Raw genomic sequence first — 18,988 nt, forward strand, 5'->3', positions numbered from 1 at the left:
CGAATTGCAGGCTCTGGCTAAGCTTTAGTACATTTTCACTACATTTTTCTCATGATGTCATGTATGTCACCTAGAAATGTGTGTTCATCCTCAAAATAATAACTGGATTATAATAGTTGCTTCTTACATGCTTTCTTTGGGTCTTTGGTCTACAAAGGTTATGATGTACAAGATAGATCCTTTTAGATGTCTTTGACGTGGTCCAGCTTCACCTTCGCCTCATTACGATGTGGACAGCAAGCGCTAAACATAGAATATGTCTTGGCTGACAAGCGCTCTAAACAGTCAAGCTATTTCAATCGTCTGTGTTCCATCCTCTGTGCTAATGGATCCACCATCCTTTTCCTGTTTTATATAAACACCCCACTATTCTCTCACTCTTTGAACTACCTCTCTTCTTTTCCCAGTTTCCAAATAATGATTGAAAGGACATGTTTGTGATGTATAAAAGGGACTGTCCTTGAAATCTATTCACTCTTTATTCAGATAGTAAAAGCTACTACAGATTGAGAAGCAGGTTTACTTGAGGAGAGACTTATTTGTCCTATCTGTCAATATGTTGAAAAGTGAACTTAACCGTTTTATCTCTGTATCTGAACTAAATTTTTTTGGAGTCATTTGGAAATTGTTCTCTGTTTCAGCAAACATTTGTGCAAATAAATGTTTTTTGCACAAAAGGCTCTATAAACAGCCTAAGTCATTTCTTTGTGATATATTTTAAAACGTTAAAGAGGGCTTTACTACTGTGGACAGCTTCTTTTTAAACTGAGTCATTAGAACTGATTAAACCAGAAGTTTGCTGTTACAAAATGAGCTGGGGTAGCTGAATTATTCACAAAACATCACAGGATACTCTGCACAGCTCATGAGGCACCTGAGTGCAACGGACCTTTTAATAACAATAATAAGAATTCCGGCTGTGCATACAAATTCTGCAAATGGTGCTCAAAATACAGGAGTACAATCCTTGAACTCAGGCTCTTTCTGTGCCGAAAAAAAACTCAACACATTTAAATAATTTCTTGGCACTCTATGTGTGTCCTTGTAGTGCCGTCTTCTTTATGCATGTCTTTAAAGGACACATCTTTATTGCTACTTTCTGGATGATTTCCAAATTATTGTGAGTGCTGTTCTAGTGTCAGAGACAACATTAAGTAACTTAAACATTTTACTTGACACACTCGACTCAAAGCGAGTACAAAATACACTCAAAATTACTGCAGATAATGTAGTCATGTCATTTGTAGTTAGTCTGTGGGTCTGGCTCTCATGTACTGTAGGAGCAGTGGGAGGCGTTTTACATGTCTGTGCCCTAGGGGTCTGTTGTTTCATAAGCAAAATCCATGTTTTCTGTACAGATACACTAAAATGAAGACCGCCACCAACATCTACATCTTCAACCTCGCTCTGGCCGATGCCTTGGTCACCAGCACGCTACCATTCCAGAGCGTCAACTACCTGATGGGGACCTGGCCGTTTGGAGACATACTGTGCAAGATGGTGATGTCCATTGACTACTACAACATGTTCACCTCTATCTTTACGCTCACCACCATGAGCATTGATCGCTACGTCGCTGTGTGCCACCCAGTCAAAGCGCTGGACTTCAGGACACCGCGTAACGCCAAGATCGTCAACGTCTGCAACTGGATTCTCTCCTCGGCCATCGGGCTGCCTGTAATGTTCATGGCCTCCACCGTCCTCTCTCGTAAGCATGTGCACACTCAAGCACTGTTATACCTACACTGCAGGAAGAATTGTGTTTGGACTACATAAAAGACCTCTAAACATTCAGTATGTGATGCATAATAATACATACTGTATATCCTTTATGACAACAACAATAACAGGATAGAACCAGGTCTCCTGGAAAAAGTTATAAGCTAAATAAAAGTAGCCTCCAACCCTCAAGTAGCAACCATGCACAACAGAGCTCATTTATTTTTTAGTCCTTGGTAGATGATGAATTCTACAAGGTCTCACAAACAAATACAAGGACAAAACAGGAAGAAAACCCTTTCCGTTCATTCTCTGCATTCCAGCTTTAAAGAGCAATTATGTACTCTAGCAGGCTCTAAAAGGAGACAACCCAGATGAGTTGCTTAGGTTTTTCTGTGTAACTGCACAAAAGAACAACTGAATGCTATATGCCTGTTGGTGACTAATATAACTGTCAGCGTTAAAGAGGCCACCAAAGCCAGGCTTCTCTGACGGTGTGTCTGTGTAACTGCAAATGTAATGGACAGACAACTGCCACTGAAATTGAGTGTGATCGCGCTCTGTTTGGAGGAGAGAGGCTAATGAGAGATTTACTGACTCAGTGAAGTTGTAACTCTGCATGGTGCTAAAATATGTTTATTGCTATAGCGCCACAACATATTTTTTATGGGCCTTCATTAGAGTTTTGGACAGTAGAAAGATGACAGAAAATGAGCAGAGAGAGATGGGGAATTAAACGCAACAAATGGTCAGAGTCGAATGTTGTGCGTCATGGTCGAAGTATTAACCACTATGCAACCAGGGCAATATTCAGTTTCCATTCAAATGACTGTAAGAACATAGAGGAGAATTCACATTACATTTTTTACTTTTTTGCCCCACTGTATATATATGGGGCAAAAAAGTATTTAGTCAGCCACCAATTGTGCAAGTTCTCCCACTTAAAAAGATGAGAGAGGCCTGTAATTTTCATCATAGGTACACTTCAACTATGAGAGACAAAATGAGAAAAAAAAATCCAGAAAATCACATTGTAGGATTTTTAATGAACTAATTGGTAAATTCCTCGGTAAAATAAGTATTTGGTCACCTACAAACAAGCAAGATTTCTGGCTCTTACAGACCTGTAACTTCTTCTTTAAGAGGCTCCTCTGTCCTCCACTCGTTACCTGTATTAATGGCACCTGTTTGAACTTGTTATCAGTATAAAAGACACCTGTCCACAACCTCAAACAGTCACACTCCAAACTTCACTATGGCCAAGAACAAAGAGCTGTCAAAGGACACCAGAAACAAAACTGTAGACCTGCACCAGGCTGGGAAGACTCTGGAAGATTCTGCAATAGGTAAGCAGCTTGGTGTGAAGAAATCAACTGTGGGAGCAATTATTAGAAAATGGAAGACATACAAGACCACTGATAATCTCTCTCGATCTGGGGCTCTACGCAAGATCTCATCCCGTGGGGTCAAAATGATCACAAGAACGGTGAGCAAAAATCCCAGAACCACATGGGCGGACCTATTGAATGACCTGCAGAGAGCTGGGACCAAAGTAACAAAGGCTACCATCAGTAACACACTACGCCGCCAGGGACTCAAATCCTGCAGTGCCAGACGTGTCCCCTTGCTTAAGCCAGTACATGTCCAGGCCCGTCTGAAGTTTGCTAGAGAGCATTTGGATGATCCAGAAGAGGATTGGGAGAATGTCATATGGTCAGATGAAACCAAAATAGAACGTTTTGGTAAAAACTCAACTCGTCGTGTTTGGAGGAGAAAGAATGCTAAGTTGCATCCAAAGAACACCATACCTACTGTGAAGCATGGGGGTGGAAACATCATGCTTTGGGGCTGTTTTTCTGCAAAGGGACCAGGACGACTGATCCGTGTAAAGGAAAGAATGAATGGGGCCATGTATCGTGAGATTTTGAGTGAAAACCTCCTTCCATTAGCAAGGGCATTGAAGATTAAACGTGGCTGGGTCTTTCAGCATGACAATGATCCCAAACACACCGCCCGGGCAACGAAGGAGTGGCTTCGTAAGAAACATTTCAAGGTCCTGGAGTGGCCTAGCCAGTCTCCAGATCTCAACCCCATAGAAAATCTTTGGAGGGAGTTGAAGGTCCGTGTTGCCCAGCGACAGCCCCAAAACATCACTGCTCTAGAGGAGATCTGCATGGAGGAATGGGCCAAAATACCAGCAACCGTGTGTGAAAACCTTGTGAAGACTTACAGAAAACATTTGACCTCTGTCATTGCCAACAAAGGGTATACAACAAAGTATTGAGATGAACTTTTGTTATTGACCAAATACTTATTTTCCACCATAATTTGCAAATGTATTAAAAATCCTACAATGTGATTTTCTGGATTTAATTTTCTCATTTTGTCTCTCATAGTTGAAGTGTACCTTTTGATGAAAATTACAGGCCTCATCTTTTTAAGTGGGAGAACTTGCACAACGCGTGTTATGTGTGTGTGTGTGTGTGTGTGTGTGTGTGTGTGTGTGTGTGTGTGTGTGTGTGTGTGTGTGTGTGTGTGTGTGTGTGTGTGTGTGTGTGTGTGTGTGTGTGTGTGTGTGTGTGTGTGTGTGTGTGTGTGTGTGTGTGTGTGTGTGTGTGTGTGTGTGTGTGTGTGTGTGTGTGTGTGTGTGTGTGTGTGTGTGTGTGTGTGTGTGTGTGTGTGTGTGTGTGTGTGTGTGTGTGTGTGTGTGTGTGTGTGTGTGTGTGTGTGTGTGTGTGTGTGTGTGTGTGTGTGTGTGTGTGTGTGTGTGTGTGTGTGTGTGTGTGTGTGTGTGTGTGTGTGTGTGTGTGTGTGTGCGTACCTACCTAAAGGATTATTATGAACACCGGTAAGATTTCTCATTAAAGCAAATATCTAATCAACCAATCACATGTCAGCTGCTTCAAAGCATTTAGGTGTGTGGTCCAGGTCTACAATCTCCTGAACTCCAAACTGTGTCAGAATGGGAAAGAAAGGCGATCTAAGCAACTTTAAGCGTGGCATGGTTGTTGGTGCCAGACGGGCTGGTCTGAGTATTTCCCAATCTGCTCAGTTACTGGGATTTTCACGCACAACCATTTCTAGGGTTTACAAAGAATGGTCTGAAAAAGGAAAAACATCCAGTGTGCGGCAGTCCTCTGGGCGAAAATGCCTTGTTGTTAGAGGTCAGAGGAGAATGGGCCGAAAGCTCAACTTTGACTCAAATAACCACTTGTTACAACCGAGGTATGCAGCAAAGCATTTGTGAAGCCACAATACGAACAACCTTGAGGCGTATGGGCTACACCAGCAGAAGACCCCACCGGGTACCACTCATCTCCACTAAAAATAGGAAAATGAGGCTACAATTTGCACGAGCTCACCAAAATTGGACAGTTAAAGACTGTAAAAATGTTGCCTGGCTTTCTGTTGAGACATTCAGATGGTAGAGTCAGAATTTGGCATAAACAGAATGAGAACATGGATCCGTCATGCCTTGTTACCACTGTGCAGGCTGGTGGTGGTGGTTGTGTAATGGTGTGGGGAATGTTTTCTTGGCACACTTTAGGCCCCTTGGTACCAATTGGGCATCGTTTAAATGCCACAGCCTACCTGAGCATTGTTTCTGACCATGTCCATCCCTTTATGACCACCATGTACCCATCCTCTGATGGCTACTTCCAGCAGGATAATGCACCATGTCACAAAGCTCAAATCATTTCAAATTGGTTTCTTGAACATGACAATGAGTTCACTGTACTAAAATGGCCCCCCACAGTCACCAGATCTCAACCCAATAGAACATCTTTGGGATGTGGTGGAACGGGAGCTTCGTGCCCTGGATGTGCATCCCACAAATCTCCATCAACTGCAAGATTCTATCCTATCAATATGGGCCAACATTTCTAAAGAATGCTTCCAGCACCTTGATGAATCAATGCCACGAAGAATTAAGGCAGTTCTGAAGGCGAAAGGGGGTCAAACACGGTATTAGTAGGGTGTTCCTAATAATCCTTTGGGTGAGTGTATATTAGTTTCAACCCTAAATACTATTATTACGCTTGTGCAACACTGCATTGCATTGTGTACAACCAGATTAAGCAAACATGTCAGAGGAATAAAGCACAGATGTTTAAAAAGAACTACCAAGTGAAAATAGAGTTGATACAAATAACTACTTGCGAAATTGCTCATGTGGAAGTAATGAATGTTTGCGTCTCTGTTTACTTGTGAACATACAGTATGTGTGCATGTGTCTCCTCACCCTGCACAGCCTCCAGTATTGTTGACTGCAAGCTGATATTCCCCATCCCCTCCTGGTACTGGGAAACCCTGCTGAAGATCTGCGTGTTCATCTTTGCCTTCATCATGCCCGTCCTCATCATCACCGTCTGCTACGGCCTCATGATCCTCCGGCTGAAGAGTGTGCGCATGCTGTCGGGCTCCCAGGTTGAGAAAAATCGGTTTTTCTTCTACAAACATGGGCCAAAACTTAAAAACGATATTTTGTATATTTTGTGCCAAAGGCTTTTAATTAAATGGAAATGAAAATACCTGACCTTGGGTCTACTAACTACATGGCCTAGGCTGTGTACACAATAACTAATTGATATTATCATTAAGAATAATGAAGCAAAATGCAAGGCTGCGCAGAGCTTGCATGCAAATATGGTGCACTCATTGCTCTCAAGAAAAAAGCAAGGGAAAATCTACTTAAGCCTGAGGTTGTGGCTCAGTTTGAATTAATTGCAGTAGAAGACAAAATGACCCAAAACAGTAATTTTGAAAACATTTACCAAACGCTGGCTGAAAATCATGTGCACATTCTAATGAGGATGTATTTACAGTAGATAAAAATGGAATAAAGGTGGTGGTAGATACACTATGCTCCTACTAAAAGCAATTCAGCCACCACTGCACTTTTTCTTAACCAATTTTCTTTCCTTTCCATCTTGCTTTTCTCTCTGCCTTTTGATCCTCTCCCTTTTACCTCTCCTCTCATTGCCCTCTAACCATCTTCTCCCAATCCTTTCTCTCATCCGCCATCATCCTTCTCCATCATTATCTTTCATACTTCACCTTTTCTCATGCCTTCCTCTTTGCACTTCGTCTTTTGTCCATCACTCATCTTGTACTCCCTTTTACCCCCAAACATTAAACCTCCTTCCCACACACACACACACACACACACACACACACACACACACACACACACACACAATCACACACACAATCACACTTACACTCACACACACACACACAGGAGAAGGACAGAAACCTGCGTCGGATCACCCGCATGGTCCTGGTGGTGGTTGCCGTCTTCATCGTATGCTGGACACCCATCCACATCTTTGTCATCATCACAGCTCTGATCAATATCCCCAGCTCCACGCTGCAGACTATCACCTGGCACTTCTGCATTGCCCTGGGCTACACCAACAGGTACGCATTAGACAAATATTTTCTCTGTAATATTGAAACTGTTAGTCCTAACAATTCCGGTATAATAATTGGAGATTAATCATTAAAGCTTGGTTACAGTAAGTGTAGATAAAAGGATGCTCATTGTAGGAAAATTTGTGTTTTACAGATAAGAGCAAATTGTATTGACGTTTTGATAACGCACATTTGTTGGTACATGGTTTTATGCAATGACTTGAGTTGACTTGTAGTCAACCCATGTTATACTGTATATAAAAGGTAAAAATGATGTTGGTGAGTTTAGGAGGAAGCTGATTTTCTTGTGTTAAACTGTAACCTTGTTTTCGTCCCCTGCAGTAGTCTGAACCCGGTTCTTTATGGCTACCTCGATGAGAACTTCAAGCGTTGTTTCCGTGAGTTTTGCACCCCGAGTCCCTCAGTGTTGGAGATGCAGAACTCGTCCCGATCTGGAGTCACAAGCCGCAAGCTCCCACAGCGCGAACACAACATTGCAAACACAGGAGAAAGGTCCAATCAACAGGTAGACATTTTCTGTGTGTATACTAGAATGACTAGTTCAACATTTTTGGAAATGCGCTTATTTGCTTTCTTCCCAGAGTTAAATGAAAAGATCGATACAACTTTCGTGTCTGTACAGTAAATATGATTCCACAGCCAGCAGCTGGTAAGCTTAGCTCAGCATAAGACTTGTCGTCACCACGAAGTTGCCAGATAACCAGCGGAGACTACACAGAAGTCACTTTGCCTGGCCAAGAAATAGTCCGGCGCATAACCTCCCATAAAACCACAAATTGTTTGTTTTTTTAACCTTGGGACAGAGCAAAGCAAGTTGTTTCCCTCGGTTTCCAGTCTTTATGCTAAGCTGAAGACTGAAGCTTCAAATTTACTGTAGACATGAGAGTGCATTAATCTTCATTTTAGGTATATGGCTGTTAACAGTCATGTAAAAGGTACATATAAATATACTGTATACAACATAACATGAACATACTTTCTCTTCTTTTCCCTCCTCTCTGCAGGTATGACTAGCCTTGGAGGGGTCGTCAGACTCTCGCTCTTGTGGGGGCGTTGCCAACGACGATCTCAACTCAGAGGTCACGCAGGTCACCACAGGGCTCTGACCACGCAAACACAAAGTGACACGTACATCAGACAATCTAGGACACGAGTAAGCACTGATAGCACAGACCATTTAGGCAATGTGCTGCAAGCTTAACTGCAGCTCTGCATCAGGTCAGGCCATTCACCTGCCGAGCAGTGTTACTAACTGCATGGCTGTGCAAGGCTTTTACTCTGAAACAGATGGTTTAAGATAGACTAAAACAGAAAACAGAGCATCATTACAATTCTCCTCTTAACTGAAGAATCTGTTGCACTTTTTGTGCATTAACGCTATTACAGCTTTTAGTTTTCATTATTGCTATTATTACTATAATATATACTATACAGACTGAATATGTCTATGTGTGTGTATATATATATATCTATATATATATATCTATATATATATATCTATATATATATATATATATATATATATATATATATATATATCTCTATGTATATATATATATATATATATATATATATATATATATATATATATATATATATATATATATATATATATATATATATATATATATATATATATCTATCTGTGTTTATTGGACATATTCAGTCTGTATATATACAGTACAGGCCAAAAGTTTGGACACACCTTCTCATTCAATGTGTTTCTTTATTTTCATGACTATGTACATTGTAGATTCTCACTGAAGGCATCAAAACTATGAATGAACACATATGGAATTATGTACTTAACAAAAAAGTGTGAAATAACTGAAAACATGTCTTATATTTTAGATTCTTCAAAGTAGCCACCCTTTGCTTTTTTGGTAACTCTGCAAACCCTTGGTGTTCTCTCAATGAGCTTCATGAGGTAGTCACCTGAAATGGTTTTCACTTCACAGGTGTGCTTTGTCAGGGTTAATTAGTGGAATTTTTTTCCCTTATTAATAAAAAAGCAAAGGGTGGCTACTTTAAAGAATCTAAAATATAAGGCATGTTTTCAGTTATTTCACACTTTTTTGTTAAGTACATAATTCCATATGTGTTCATTCATAGTTTGCATGCCTTCAGTGAGAATCTACAATGTAAATAGTCATGAAAATAAAAAGGAAACGCATTGAAGGTGATTGAGAAGGTGTGTCCACACTTTTGGCCTGTACTATATATATATATATATATATATATATATACAGATCTATAAAAGCCACTCACAAAAGGCACTTATATGATGTTTTGTTCTGTATGCTGCAGACAAAGCTGCCTCATTGATCTATGCCTCTTCTCCTAACCCTCATATCGCTAATTCTCTAGGTTGTAAAAAAAAAAAAAAAAATCTATCAATTGTCTTGTTTGCAGAGTTCATGTGACTTCCCTCCAATCTGTTACAGTTGCTCCTGATGTTTTCTTTTTTAAGTGTTTGCATGTGTGAGAAGTCTGGAAATGTGGATTTATCGGGGGTACTGGACAATAAAGGAACTAATCTGATTTTGGACTTTTTTTTATCTAATGCTCAAAGGCTCCGTGGCTCCCTCACCACATGAAGACATCGCTGGACAGCAGGTGACAGAAAAGTTATTTACAGCACCAAATGTGCTTCTTGTCCAGCTTCTGTATGGATTTCACCCTATTAACACTGTTTTTCATTGATTGATCTGATCAGCACCAGGCTGGCTTTGGTCACTTCAGGAAGACTCCCCTCTCAACCCACCTGACCCTTTGTTGTAATTCCCTGCCCCCTCTGTCTTCATTATTTCCTTTTATTTTTCTGTTTTTATGTTGTCTCTGTAAAGATGTTTTCTACCCTTTGCTGGATTCATCATTAAATAGACATACAGTAGAGCACTGTATGTTCTCTCTACTGAATTTGACACACTTCTGAATGTACAGAAGGGAAACCCGCTGTGTTACTCACACTGGATCCTTGTACTAAACTTGGATCATCTAAACCAGTAAACACAACGCCCGTTTGCACAGCACACATATCGTGCTATTGCGACATAGTGTGAAGTGTGAACACATGGTACTACCCGTGAATGATTAACTACAGCTTAACAGCCATTACACCAGGTATGGGTTCTGAAGAAGTTAACAAGTGAGTCAAGCAGGATTGTACATATATTTTAATCTTTAAAATTGCTTGTGCTTACATGTTGTGCTGTATGCTAAACTTGCCAGTTGCCTTTACAGTAGCTCTACTCAAAATTATGTGTTTTATTTTTAACGATCTGTAAAGATGAACATGATTGTATTTATCTCTCGTGTAAAATACTATAACTTCTCTGTTGCTGAAAATAATTTCTGATGATCATGGTGGACGAGCAAGTTATTGTGCTTCTAAATATAACTTTTGTCATATTGAATCTCAGTTGTTAACTGAAGTGATGTATATTAATCAGAAAACAATGTGCGTGAAAACCTTGTGAATTTAAAAATGGAAATGTATGCAGAATTTAACTTTATAGACTGTTTCATGTTTTTTGATTGTTTGTTCTGACTTAAAATGTATGTATGAGGATGTCATGTTGTACATACAGGCAGTGTGTATTTTGCATCTCTGCTTTCAATCAATTTTGAAAGATTGTACAGTAGACTACTATTATTTTCAGTCTTTCACACCCCCAGCTAACACAACAGGAAAAAACGTGTAAAAACATGTGGCCAAATTGTCTAAGATTGAAATATTACAAAAACTGCAGCTGAGTTTTGCAGAAATGGGGCATCGAGTGTCACATGCTGTATTAAATGCAGTGTTTATTGTGCAACAAAATGTATGTTTCTTTTTGCAAAACACATCATGTGCACAAAACTAATTTTGTGATGTGTCAAGTGTCACCTTTTTTATGATAAGTAATAGTGTTATATTTGCCAAACATTTTGGTTAGTCCTCAACTAAAAGCCATTTCTCTTTAATGTTAAAAGTTAAATCATACTGTTTGAAACTACAAAACGTTTCCTTAGAATACAAAGAACACTAGGAGCTAATTAGTCCTAGAACAATGCTTTTATTTTATTCCATGGATCCTCAACTGGTGAGAATGCTGAATTTCTGCTTTTGTTTACATCTGTTTGAAATATATATCATATATCGTGTCATATATATATATATATATATATATATATATATATATATATATATATATATATATATATATATATATATATATATATATATATAACCTTTTTGCAGCAGGCACTTGGTGCACCATACATAATACACTCTTGAAGGTAAGTTTAAATGTGTATAAGATGCTGTCCATGATCTGTACCCATGCCACCATTTGACTGTTTTCTGTCATTTGCTTATTTACATGACTCAATCATGACTTAACTTGTAGTCAAGTCTTAAAATGGCATTTCTTGTATTCTAATCTACCGAGGATAATTCCTACTTTATGGACAACACTATAACACAATACATAAAATGTTACTGTTAATTCATGCATTTTCTATGTTATAAAATGTAATTCTAAATCTCACTGAATGCCTTTTTTTTGTTTCATCAGAATAAAGTATCATCTGCATTAAAGTGTCTTTTCTTCAAATACACTGATTCCATTCTCAAGTTGAATCATGACACAGCTTTAAATCTCTATACTCTCAACTACGAATAGTACAAATTACAAACAGATAAAAATGAATTATGAGGATATCAACCTAAACTATACTTTGTAAGGTCGAGACAGACATGGTTGCTGGATTTGACAATTCAAATCAGTTTGAGGCTGGAGCTTTTTTTCCCATCAATCACTTGTTAGCTCCTAGAACTACAATTTACCACCAAGTGATTGCTGTAATGTAAAGACTCATCGTTCAGCCATAAGGTGCTGCGTCAGCTCAGTGTGTGTGTCATTTGGCTGTGGATTCAGATGTCACAGCAGAAATTTTGACTGGTCATTGCAGTAAAAGCAATGGTGTAACAAATAACATTAACTGCTGCAGGTCTGTTCCAATTTAACTGTCCCAGTATGCCATTGCAGTGAGCTAGCATGCACAATAAAAGGAACTTGAAATTTGTACGCAAGTAATTGTTTGGCATGATAAATGTCCTCCATGTCTGTGAGGGAGGTGTAATGATTTTTAATGTCTTTGATTTTGTTTTCGTTTGGCATTTTCCCTCATGGTAAATTCTTTGGAAACCTTTGACAAAAATCTTTGGCAGGTCGAGAGCTGAGAACAATTATGTACATTCAAAGGGCATGTATATATAATCTTTCATCATTCTTTCTGCACAGCGCATAATGGAGTATGAAGTAATATACTATATAATTATTTTGCAATTCTGCATTTCATCCTACAAACCTTTGTTATTCTGTGTTTAAAGACCTATATATGTAAGTGAGTCATCTACCTTACTGTATTCCTCCCTGTTGTGAGTATTTCATCTATTATTCTCAATTATTAAGCCCGCTTATCAGCAGGTGCGTTTCATTTTTTAGACCTCTGCTCTTCTCTGACACTGCCCCCTCGCTCAGCAAGTGGGCACTCGCATGACATATGGTGCTATGTATAACCAAGTGTCGAGGGGAAGTGAAAGAGGGCATCTATAAGGACTGAAACTGGTTTCCACACTATTTTATTATTTCACACTGGGATGCCTTGATTGCAGTAAAGCAAGCTTTGATTCTTTCACCACAAAAAATGAAGTGATTTTGTAAACAGTGAGGAAAGTTCTTCTTTCGTCTGAAATTCAAATGTGTTCAAAAGGTCATGCGTGAATATTATCAACCCAGACAATATGTGAGGTCACCGTGGATTCAATGTGTATGCATGTGTAGTGTGCATGAGGTGCTTACACTGGTGTCTGTTTGAGAAATCGTCATCAGTACGGTCTCAGACGGGCGTGGGCGCGTTTACTGTTTGTCTGCGTACATGCCTTCAACTCTATCCTGTCATGAATGGGGCTGTCGGGGAGCCAGGCATTATGTTATTGGAGATGGCAGCATGATTAGTCCTGTCATAGCGATTATTATCAAGTGGCGTTGAATGTCCCCTCTTCCTGCAGAGATGGTGCTCTCATTCAGACGTGATGTTGTGAGGCTGTCCTTGTCTTTACGGAAAGCTAATCAACCAAACCAAAGCTAATCAACCAAAACATGACCTTATATTTCAAAGCCTTTGTCTCAAGAAAAATGAGGGTCTGTCTCAGAAGATTAAAGAACATTTTGTTTTTACAAATCCTACAGAAATGGATACTTTGGCTCATTACTTTGCCCTTAACATGTTGTTTTGCATACAGGTAACCGCTGATTACTTACATAAATATACACATTCTGTTATGAATATATTTAACATAAGGTCAAAACATTTGACATATTTAATCATCTCATTACGATGCTGACATGCTTCTTCAACATTGCGTGGTAGTTTGGGACAGTGCCTAAGGAGTGGCAGAACTCCTTAGGTGGTTCACCTGTTCAAAAAGGGGGACCAGAGGGTGTGTGCCAATTACAGGTGTCTCACACTTTTCAGCCTCCGTGGTAAAGTCTACTCCAAGGTGCTAGAAGGGAGGGTTCAGCCAATAGTCGAACCTCAGATTGAAGAGGAACAATGCGGATTCTGTCCTGGTCGTGGAACAATAGACCAGCTCTTTTGGGTGAAAGTTTTGTGTTTTCCCCTTAACTTTTTCCAGGACATTAATTCTGCTCCCCTGCTTGAAATCCCTGTGTTTTGGGGCTTGTAGTTATAAATATGTGGAATAAATACAAATTACAGTGCATTTATTTCCGTAGCTATATGTACAAATGGTTTATGACAGCAGCCTGTGATATATTTATGATCTGATATCACTGATTAAAAGTGCACATTTTCTACACTTTGGAATCATATTTTTAAAAGTGTTGTCATATAATATGTAGAATACCACAGTACCTGCAACAGGCATGGCCTAAATAATGACATTCAGCGCTGTATCTGTACTTACAAGAAATGTGATTCCTATTCATTTGAGAAGGTCACACAGTGGTTATCCGGTTATCAGCTTCACATTGCTGTTGTGCTCTGAAGGCTCCAGGGAAAAAGCCAAAGGCCAGTCTTGTTTTATCGTTGCTACTGCTTGTGGATTTTCTCAGTCATAACCAACACCTTGAGTGAACAGGCTCTTGACTGATCGCATGTGACCATTGGAAAAATTAATGAGTTTATAACAGCAAATAGACATAAATCCTTCAAGAAACACCAAACAGCAGGCGAAAGATGGAGTGAGACTGAATGTTCAAGAGGCGTGCCAAATCCGATTTAGGTCCCCCAGGCTTTAATACCTCAACAACTCAGCACTGTCATAGAACAGTAGTTTCCTCAGGCTATTTCACACCAAGATTAATGTCTAACCGGCTCTCATCGTCTGACAGAGAGGAACATTGCATTTTGCTGTTGTGGTTCAAAGCACATCAGGAGGATGAGAAGTGGACGTTGTAGAGAGAATCTCAGGTGTGGTGGGGAAATGAAAGGCATGGATTGTCCCAAGAAAACATACTGGAAGTAAGCCAGAAAAACGAACCAGTCAGTTGGTCTGACTAATGTACCAGTAAGCAAATGACCACTGACTCCTGTAAAGCTGCCATCCACCTCATTACTTTGTCCGCCAAGCCACCCAGCAAAAGCCGGCAGTTTGACAACTGACCAATGAGCTGCCTCGACTAACCAGCCATCGCTGTAACAACCCTACGGGGTGTAGTTTGTTTGTACTTCTTTTCTTTATCTAACTTAGACGCCTGTTGGTTGAAATTGGCTCTGTGTAAGGCAGTTGGTTTAAATCACTGAAGTTTCGCTGACTCCATTTTTTACTAGGCTATCACTCAGCAGGACTGGGGGCATCCTGGGGCACAGGAGTCATCCAGTCAGGCAATATTCCCATCCATCCACCTGATTTCATTACCCTTTCCTCCTGCTTGTGCACAGCTGTTCCCAGGTCTGCTCACTTAAAGATTGGCTATCAAAGTTTGATCATTATGCCCCTGTGACTATTATTTTACCTTAGATGTACCTATGTAAAAGTGTAATAACAGTACATCTATCTGGCAGAGAACAAAACAAAAAAACTAGAGGAAAATAATTTAGACTGAATCTTTACTCTTATGCACGTAGGCATACATGCACATACAGTGTATACACACACAAGTGACCCTTCATTGCACTACATACTTGTGTCCTTTTCTGACACTTTTCAGCCACTTTGGAGCAGTTACACACTTTATAAGGTGCATTGTACAGAGTAGTTGTAATCTACAAAGACAAACTCTACACTATCTGGATTGCATTAACAACCCAATTTCTGCTATTTCAGTGGTACACAAACGTTCTGTGTACTTTGGAGCTGAATTGATACCCGCTAGTACTATTCCAATACTAATACTTACACTTGTGATAACAGTGTTAAACACTTTTTTGAAAATAAAGCCTCAATCACAAAATGGGTCATGGGTTATGAAAGATATGGGTGTTTACCAGGCAGGAAGGGTCTACTAAGATGCTATTAAGTTGTATTATGATAATGCTAATTGTAGGATTTTGTGTTTTAGGTGCTTGAGCTCCAAAGTCTGTAATTTCCTAAAAATTTAATAAAATCTTAAATATTTAATAATGACTGGAAACTTTATCCTCCATTTGTTTTTACTTTTTAATGCTTGCGAACATTTTTTTTAAACATTTTTTCATGTTCAGACCCGCTGTGTACTGACTAAAAGACAATTAATAGCTCAGGAAGTATATTAGGCACTGTCTCCATTTTTTGTCACCAATAATTACACTAGCACTAAAAGTACTAAATTACATTTCCTGGAATCTTCCTATGAATTGAGAGTTATATATTAGTTCCTTTCTAGGAAATTATAGGAAACAGTGGGACCCGTAAAATGTTTCTGAGATATATATATATATATATATATATATATATATATATATATATATATATATATATATATATATATATATATATTTAACAGCATATTTATTCATCAATATCTCTACAGTGTCTTTTAATTAAAATGTAGTGCAGTGTAGTTATGCAAATTGTTGAATATTGAGGTACGGACTGTTACAGACCGAAGGAAATACAAACTGAAGAAAAGGCCTGTTAATAATGATCATGATCAAACACACACACAGAGATAATGCAAAGGAGTAGCATAATGTAACAGGTTGAATAACAGCACATTTTATTAATCCCCCCTTCTGTCTCAATTATTCTCCTTTAAGTGGATTTCAGAAGACTAATGACTTAATTGTATCTTTATTCTCATTCTGATGCAAATCCCACATCGTTTACCCATTGTCTGCTGCCCCATTGTGCATTCACTTTCTCTTATGCCAAGGGGCTGAAGATAGTCTAGTTTTGTCTTTCAAACCACACTGAAATCTTTACTTTTTCTAGTTTGCCCATAGAGACTGAATATGTTGCACAATGCATTATACCAGAAACATAAAAGGAATGGAAGGCTCATCAGATCCTTTGGGCACTCTCACTTTTTCTCATTAATGAAATAAGGACAATATACCAACAATTGTAAATAAGATTTTGTTCTTAATGACTTGCCTGTAAAAATAAAAGGTGAAATAAATCTTTGACCTAACTCACTCAGCGGCATCTGCCAAGACGTGCTATCAGAAATGTAATCTCTATCCCTGTAGATCTCCATGGTGCAGTGTGATAAATGGATGTTCCTATCTTATCCCTGTTATCCTTCATATCGAGTTATTCTCCTCAGGTATTTTTCTACAGAGCGAGTGAGCTAAACAGACAATCCAGTCATGAAGAGCAGTCCTCATGAAACCTAATTAAATAGGTATGCTGTCTAGTTTAATCACACATGAAGGTGAACCTTAATGATGGGATCTTATATCAAGATGGATGCTTTTTCAATACCTAAACTTGAATGCCTAGCTTTTAGTACGTCAGTGTAAATTAACCTCTGGCGGTTTTACTTTCCCTGCATTGATAGAGTTCTATTATCACCGCAAACTTTGTTGATTCGTTCTGGGTTTCTAGTTATTTCTATTAATAGCAGGCTGCACACATAAAAAAACAGACACAGTACCAATAACATCTATGGACAATTAACACCTTTCCTACATGTACCATAACTTGTAAATGCTCAGGCAATTTCCTCATTGTGTGACTTGTGGGAACAGATGCCAAAGTCATCTAGACACCACGATCTAGAAAAATAGCTGTAAATCTTTCACTGTACTTGAATGGGGGAAAAAAACAGTTCTGGGTAAAGGCAGCAAAAAAGTGTTTGCGGGGTTCATGCACCATATCTGCCTTGTTAAGGTGGTCTGACTCTGTGGATTGTATCTGCTGAGGACAGCACTAACACTAGGTATTACTATGACTATTGCATTCTGCTTCCTCCGGCTCTCTCTCCCCTGCTGTTTCTAATGAGAAACAAAAAAAAGGGAGTTGACTCAGTTTAACAAGCATAATCATACGAATAATTAAAAAACCTTGAAATTGATAAAGAACATGTCAGGTCATTATTTAAAGTGCTCCCATCAAATATAAAATATAATTAATAATGTTAAAAATATATTAGATATTTCTGAAATAACATATCAGATAACTTGAATAAAAAATGTGCATTTCTTGTCATTATAGAGCTTTGGGGATGAATGCACTTTATAAGTACTTTATAAGTAACAACAACTCTACTCAAAATGAAAGCACCAACAGAAATATTATATAGTAAACGTTCACTGACGTTTTTAGCCACATCGGCAGTGATGGGGTCAAGGATTTGTTCCCAAGGCCCTATGTTCGCAAACAAACGAAGGGAGATTGACATTTTTAAATGCAGTTTGAATGATAAAAATATATTCAGCCACTGTGGAGATGGAATGGAAGTAAAAAAAAAACCTCTGTCCACAAATTTGAGGGCATAGGTTTTAAGAATATAACATAAATGGGCTGTAAGCTGTATGTGGGTGATTTCAAAATAACTGACCCAGGGAAACATAAACTATACATTTGACCTAGGGAAATAAAGCATTGCTGACAAGTAAAACCCTTTAAAGGGTCTCCTTAATCATGTGATATATTAGGAGAATATTGAGCCGGGGGAAATAGGACGCCGAGCAGCGTGACTCTAGGGATCTATTGGTCTGTCCACCACTTTGGTCCAGACTGAAATGTTACTGAACTACTATTTCATTGCCATGGAATGTTGTACATTATGTGTACAAAATGTATGACCAAATAAAAACTAATTACATTCCCACCAGCCTCAGCTGCACTGTTTAGTGCTAATTAGGAAATCATTGGCATGCTAACACGTTAAACCAAGATTAACATTATACCTGCTAAAAATCAACCATTTAGTGTTGTAATTGTGAGCATTAGTGTGCTGATGTTAGCTTTAAAGTGATGGTTTGGAGTAATTTCACCCTAGGGTCCTTTGCACCATGACCTCGAGCCAAACAACCCCCCAGAAGCTTTTTTCACCTGGGTCTAACATTGGGAGCGTTAGCGTAGAGTAGAGTTATCAGCTGAATAGCTTAGCGCAGGGGCTAATGGATCCACGTTTGTATCTCGTAAATGACCCCACTAATAATGCCCGAAATGATACCAAACGTCTACACTAGTACAAATAGGTTATGCACGCATAAAACGATGGATTGTAAAGTTTTTAAGTACACCAGAAGTTTATGTAAATAACACTTGCCTGCTGGCTTCTGCTCTCTGCTGTTGTTGTTGGCGGCGAAGAGCTTAGGGACGTCTACAAATTACAACACCGAAAAGAGATGCAACAAAAATATTTTTTAATTTAACTTTTTTTTTTAAGTA

General features: G+C 38.9%; 1 protein-coding gene across 4 annotated transcripts in view; it reads left to right on the forward strand.

Moving 5' to 3' along the window:
- The window catches only part of oprm1 (opioid receptor, mu 1), a 31,425-nt gene extending 20,128 nt beyond the window's left edge, over positions 1-11,297 (forward strand). Inside the window, exons 2-8 of one of the 4 annotated variants that reach the window (XR_005637198.1) lie at positions 1,359-1,708; positions 5,972-6,147; positions 6,962-7,140; positions 7,477-7,660; positions 8,160-8,308; positions 9,728-9,771; positions 9,872-11,297. Coding sequence is in view for 2 of the 4 variants with exons in the window: in XM_039784922.1 (XP_039640856.1) it covers positions 1,359-1,708; positions 5,972-6,147; positions 6,962-7,140; positions 7,477-7,660; positions 9,728-9,771; positions 9,872-9,923 (985 nt within the window). In the remaining 2 variants the exon portion in view is untranslated. Of the gene's footprint in view, positions 1-1,358; positions 1,709-5,971; positions 6,148-6,961; positions 7,141-7,476; positions 7,661-8,159; positions 8,554-9,727 lie in introns of those variants that run through there. The other 3 variants (XR_005637197.1, XM_039784922.1, XM_039784921.1) reach the window with 3 other exon arrangements.
- Positions 11,298-18,988: the final 7,691 nt, after the last annotated feature.

Source organism: Perca fluviatilis, chromosome 19 (assembly GCF_010015445.1).
Source record: "Perca fluviatilis chromosome 19, GENO_Pfluv_1.0, whole genome shotgun sequence".
Taxonomy (NCBI): domain Eukaryota; kingdom Metazoa; phylum Chordata; class Actinopteri; order Perciformes; family Percidae; genus Perca; species Perca fluviatilis.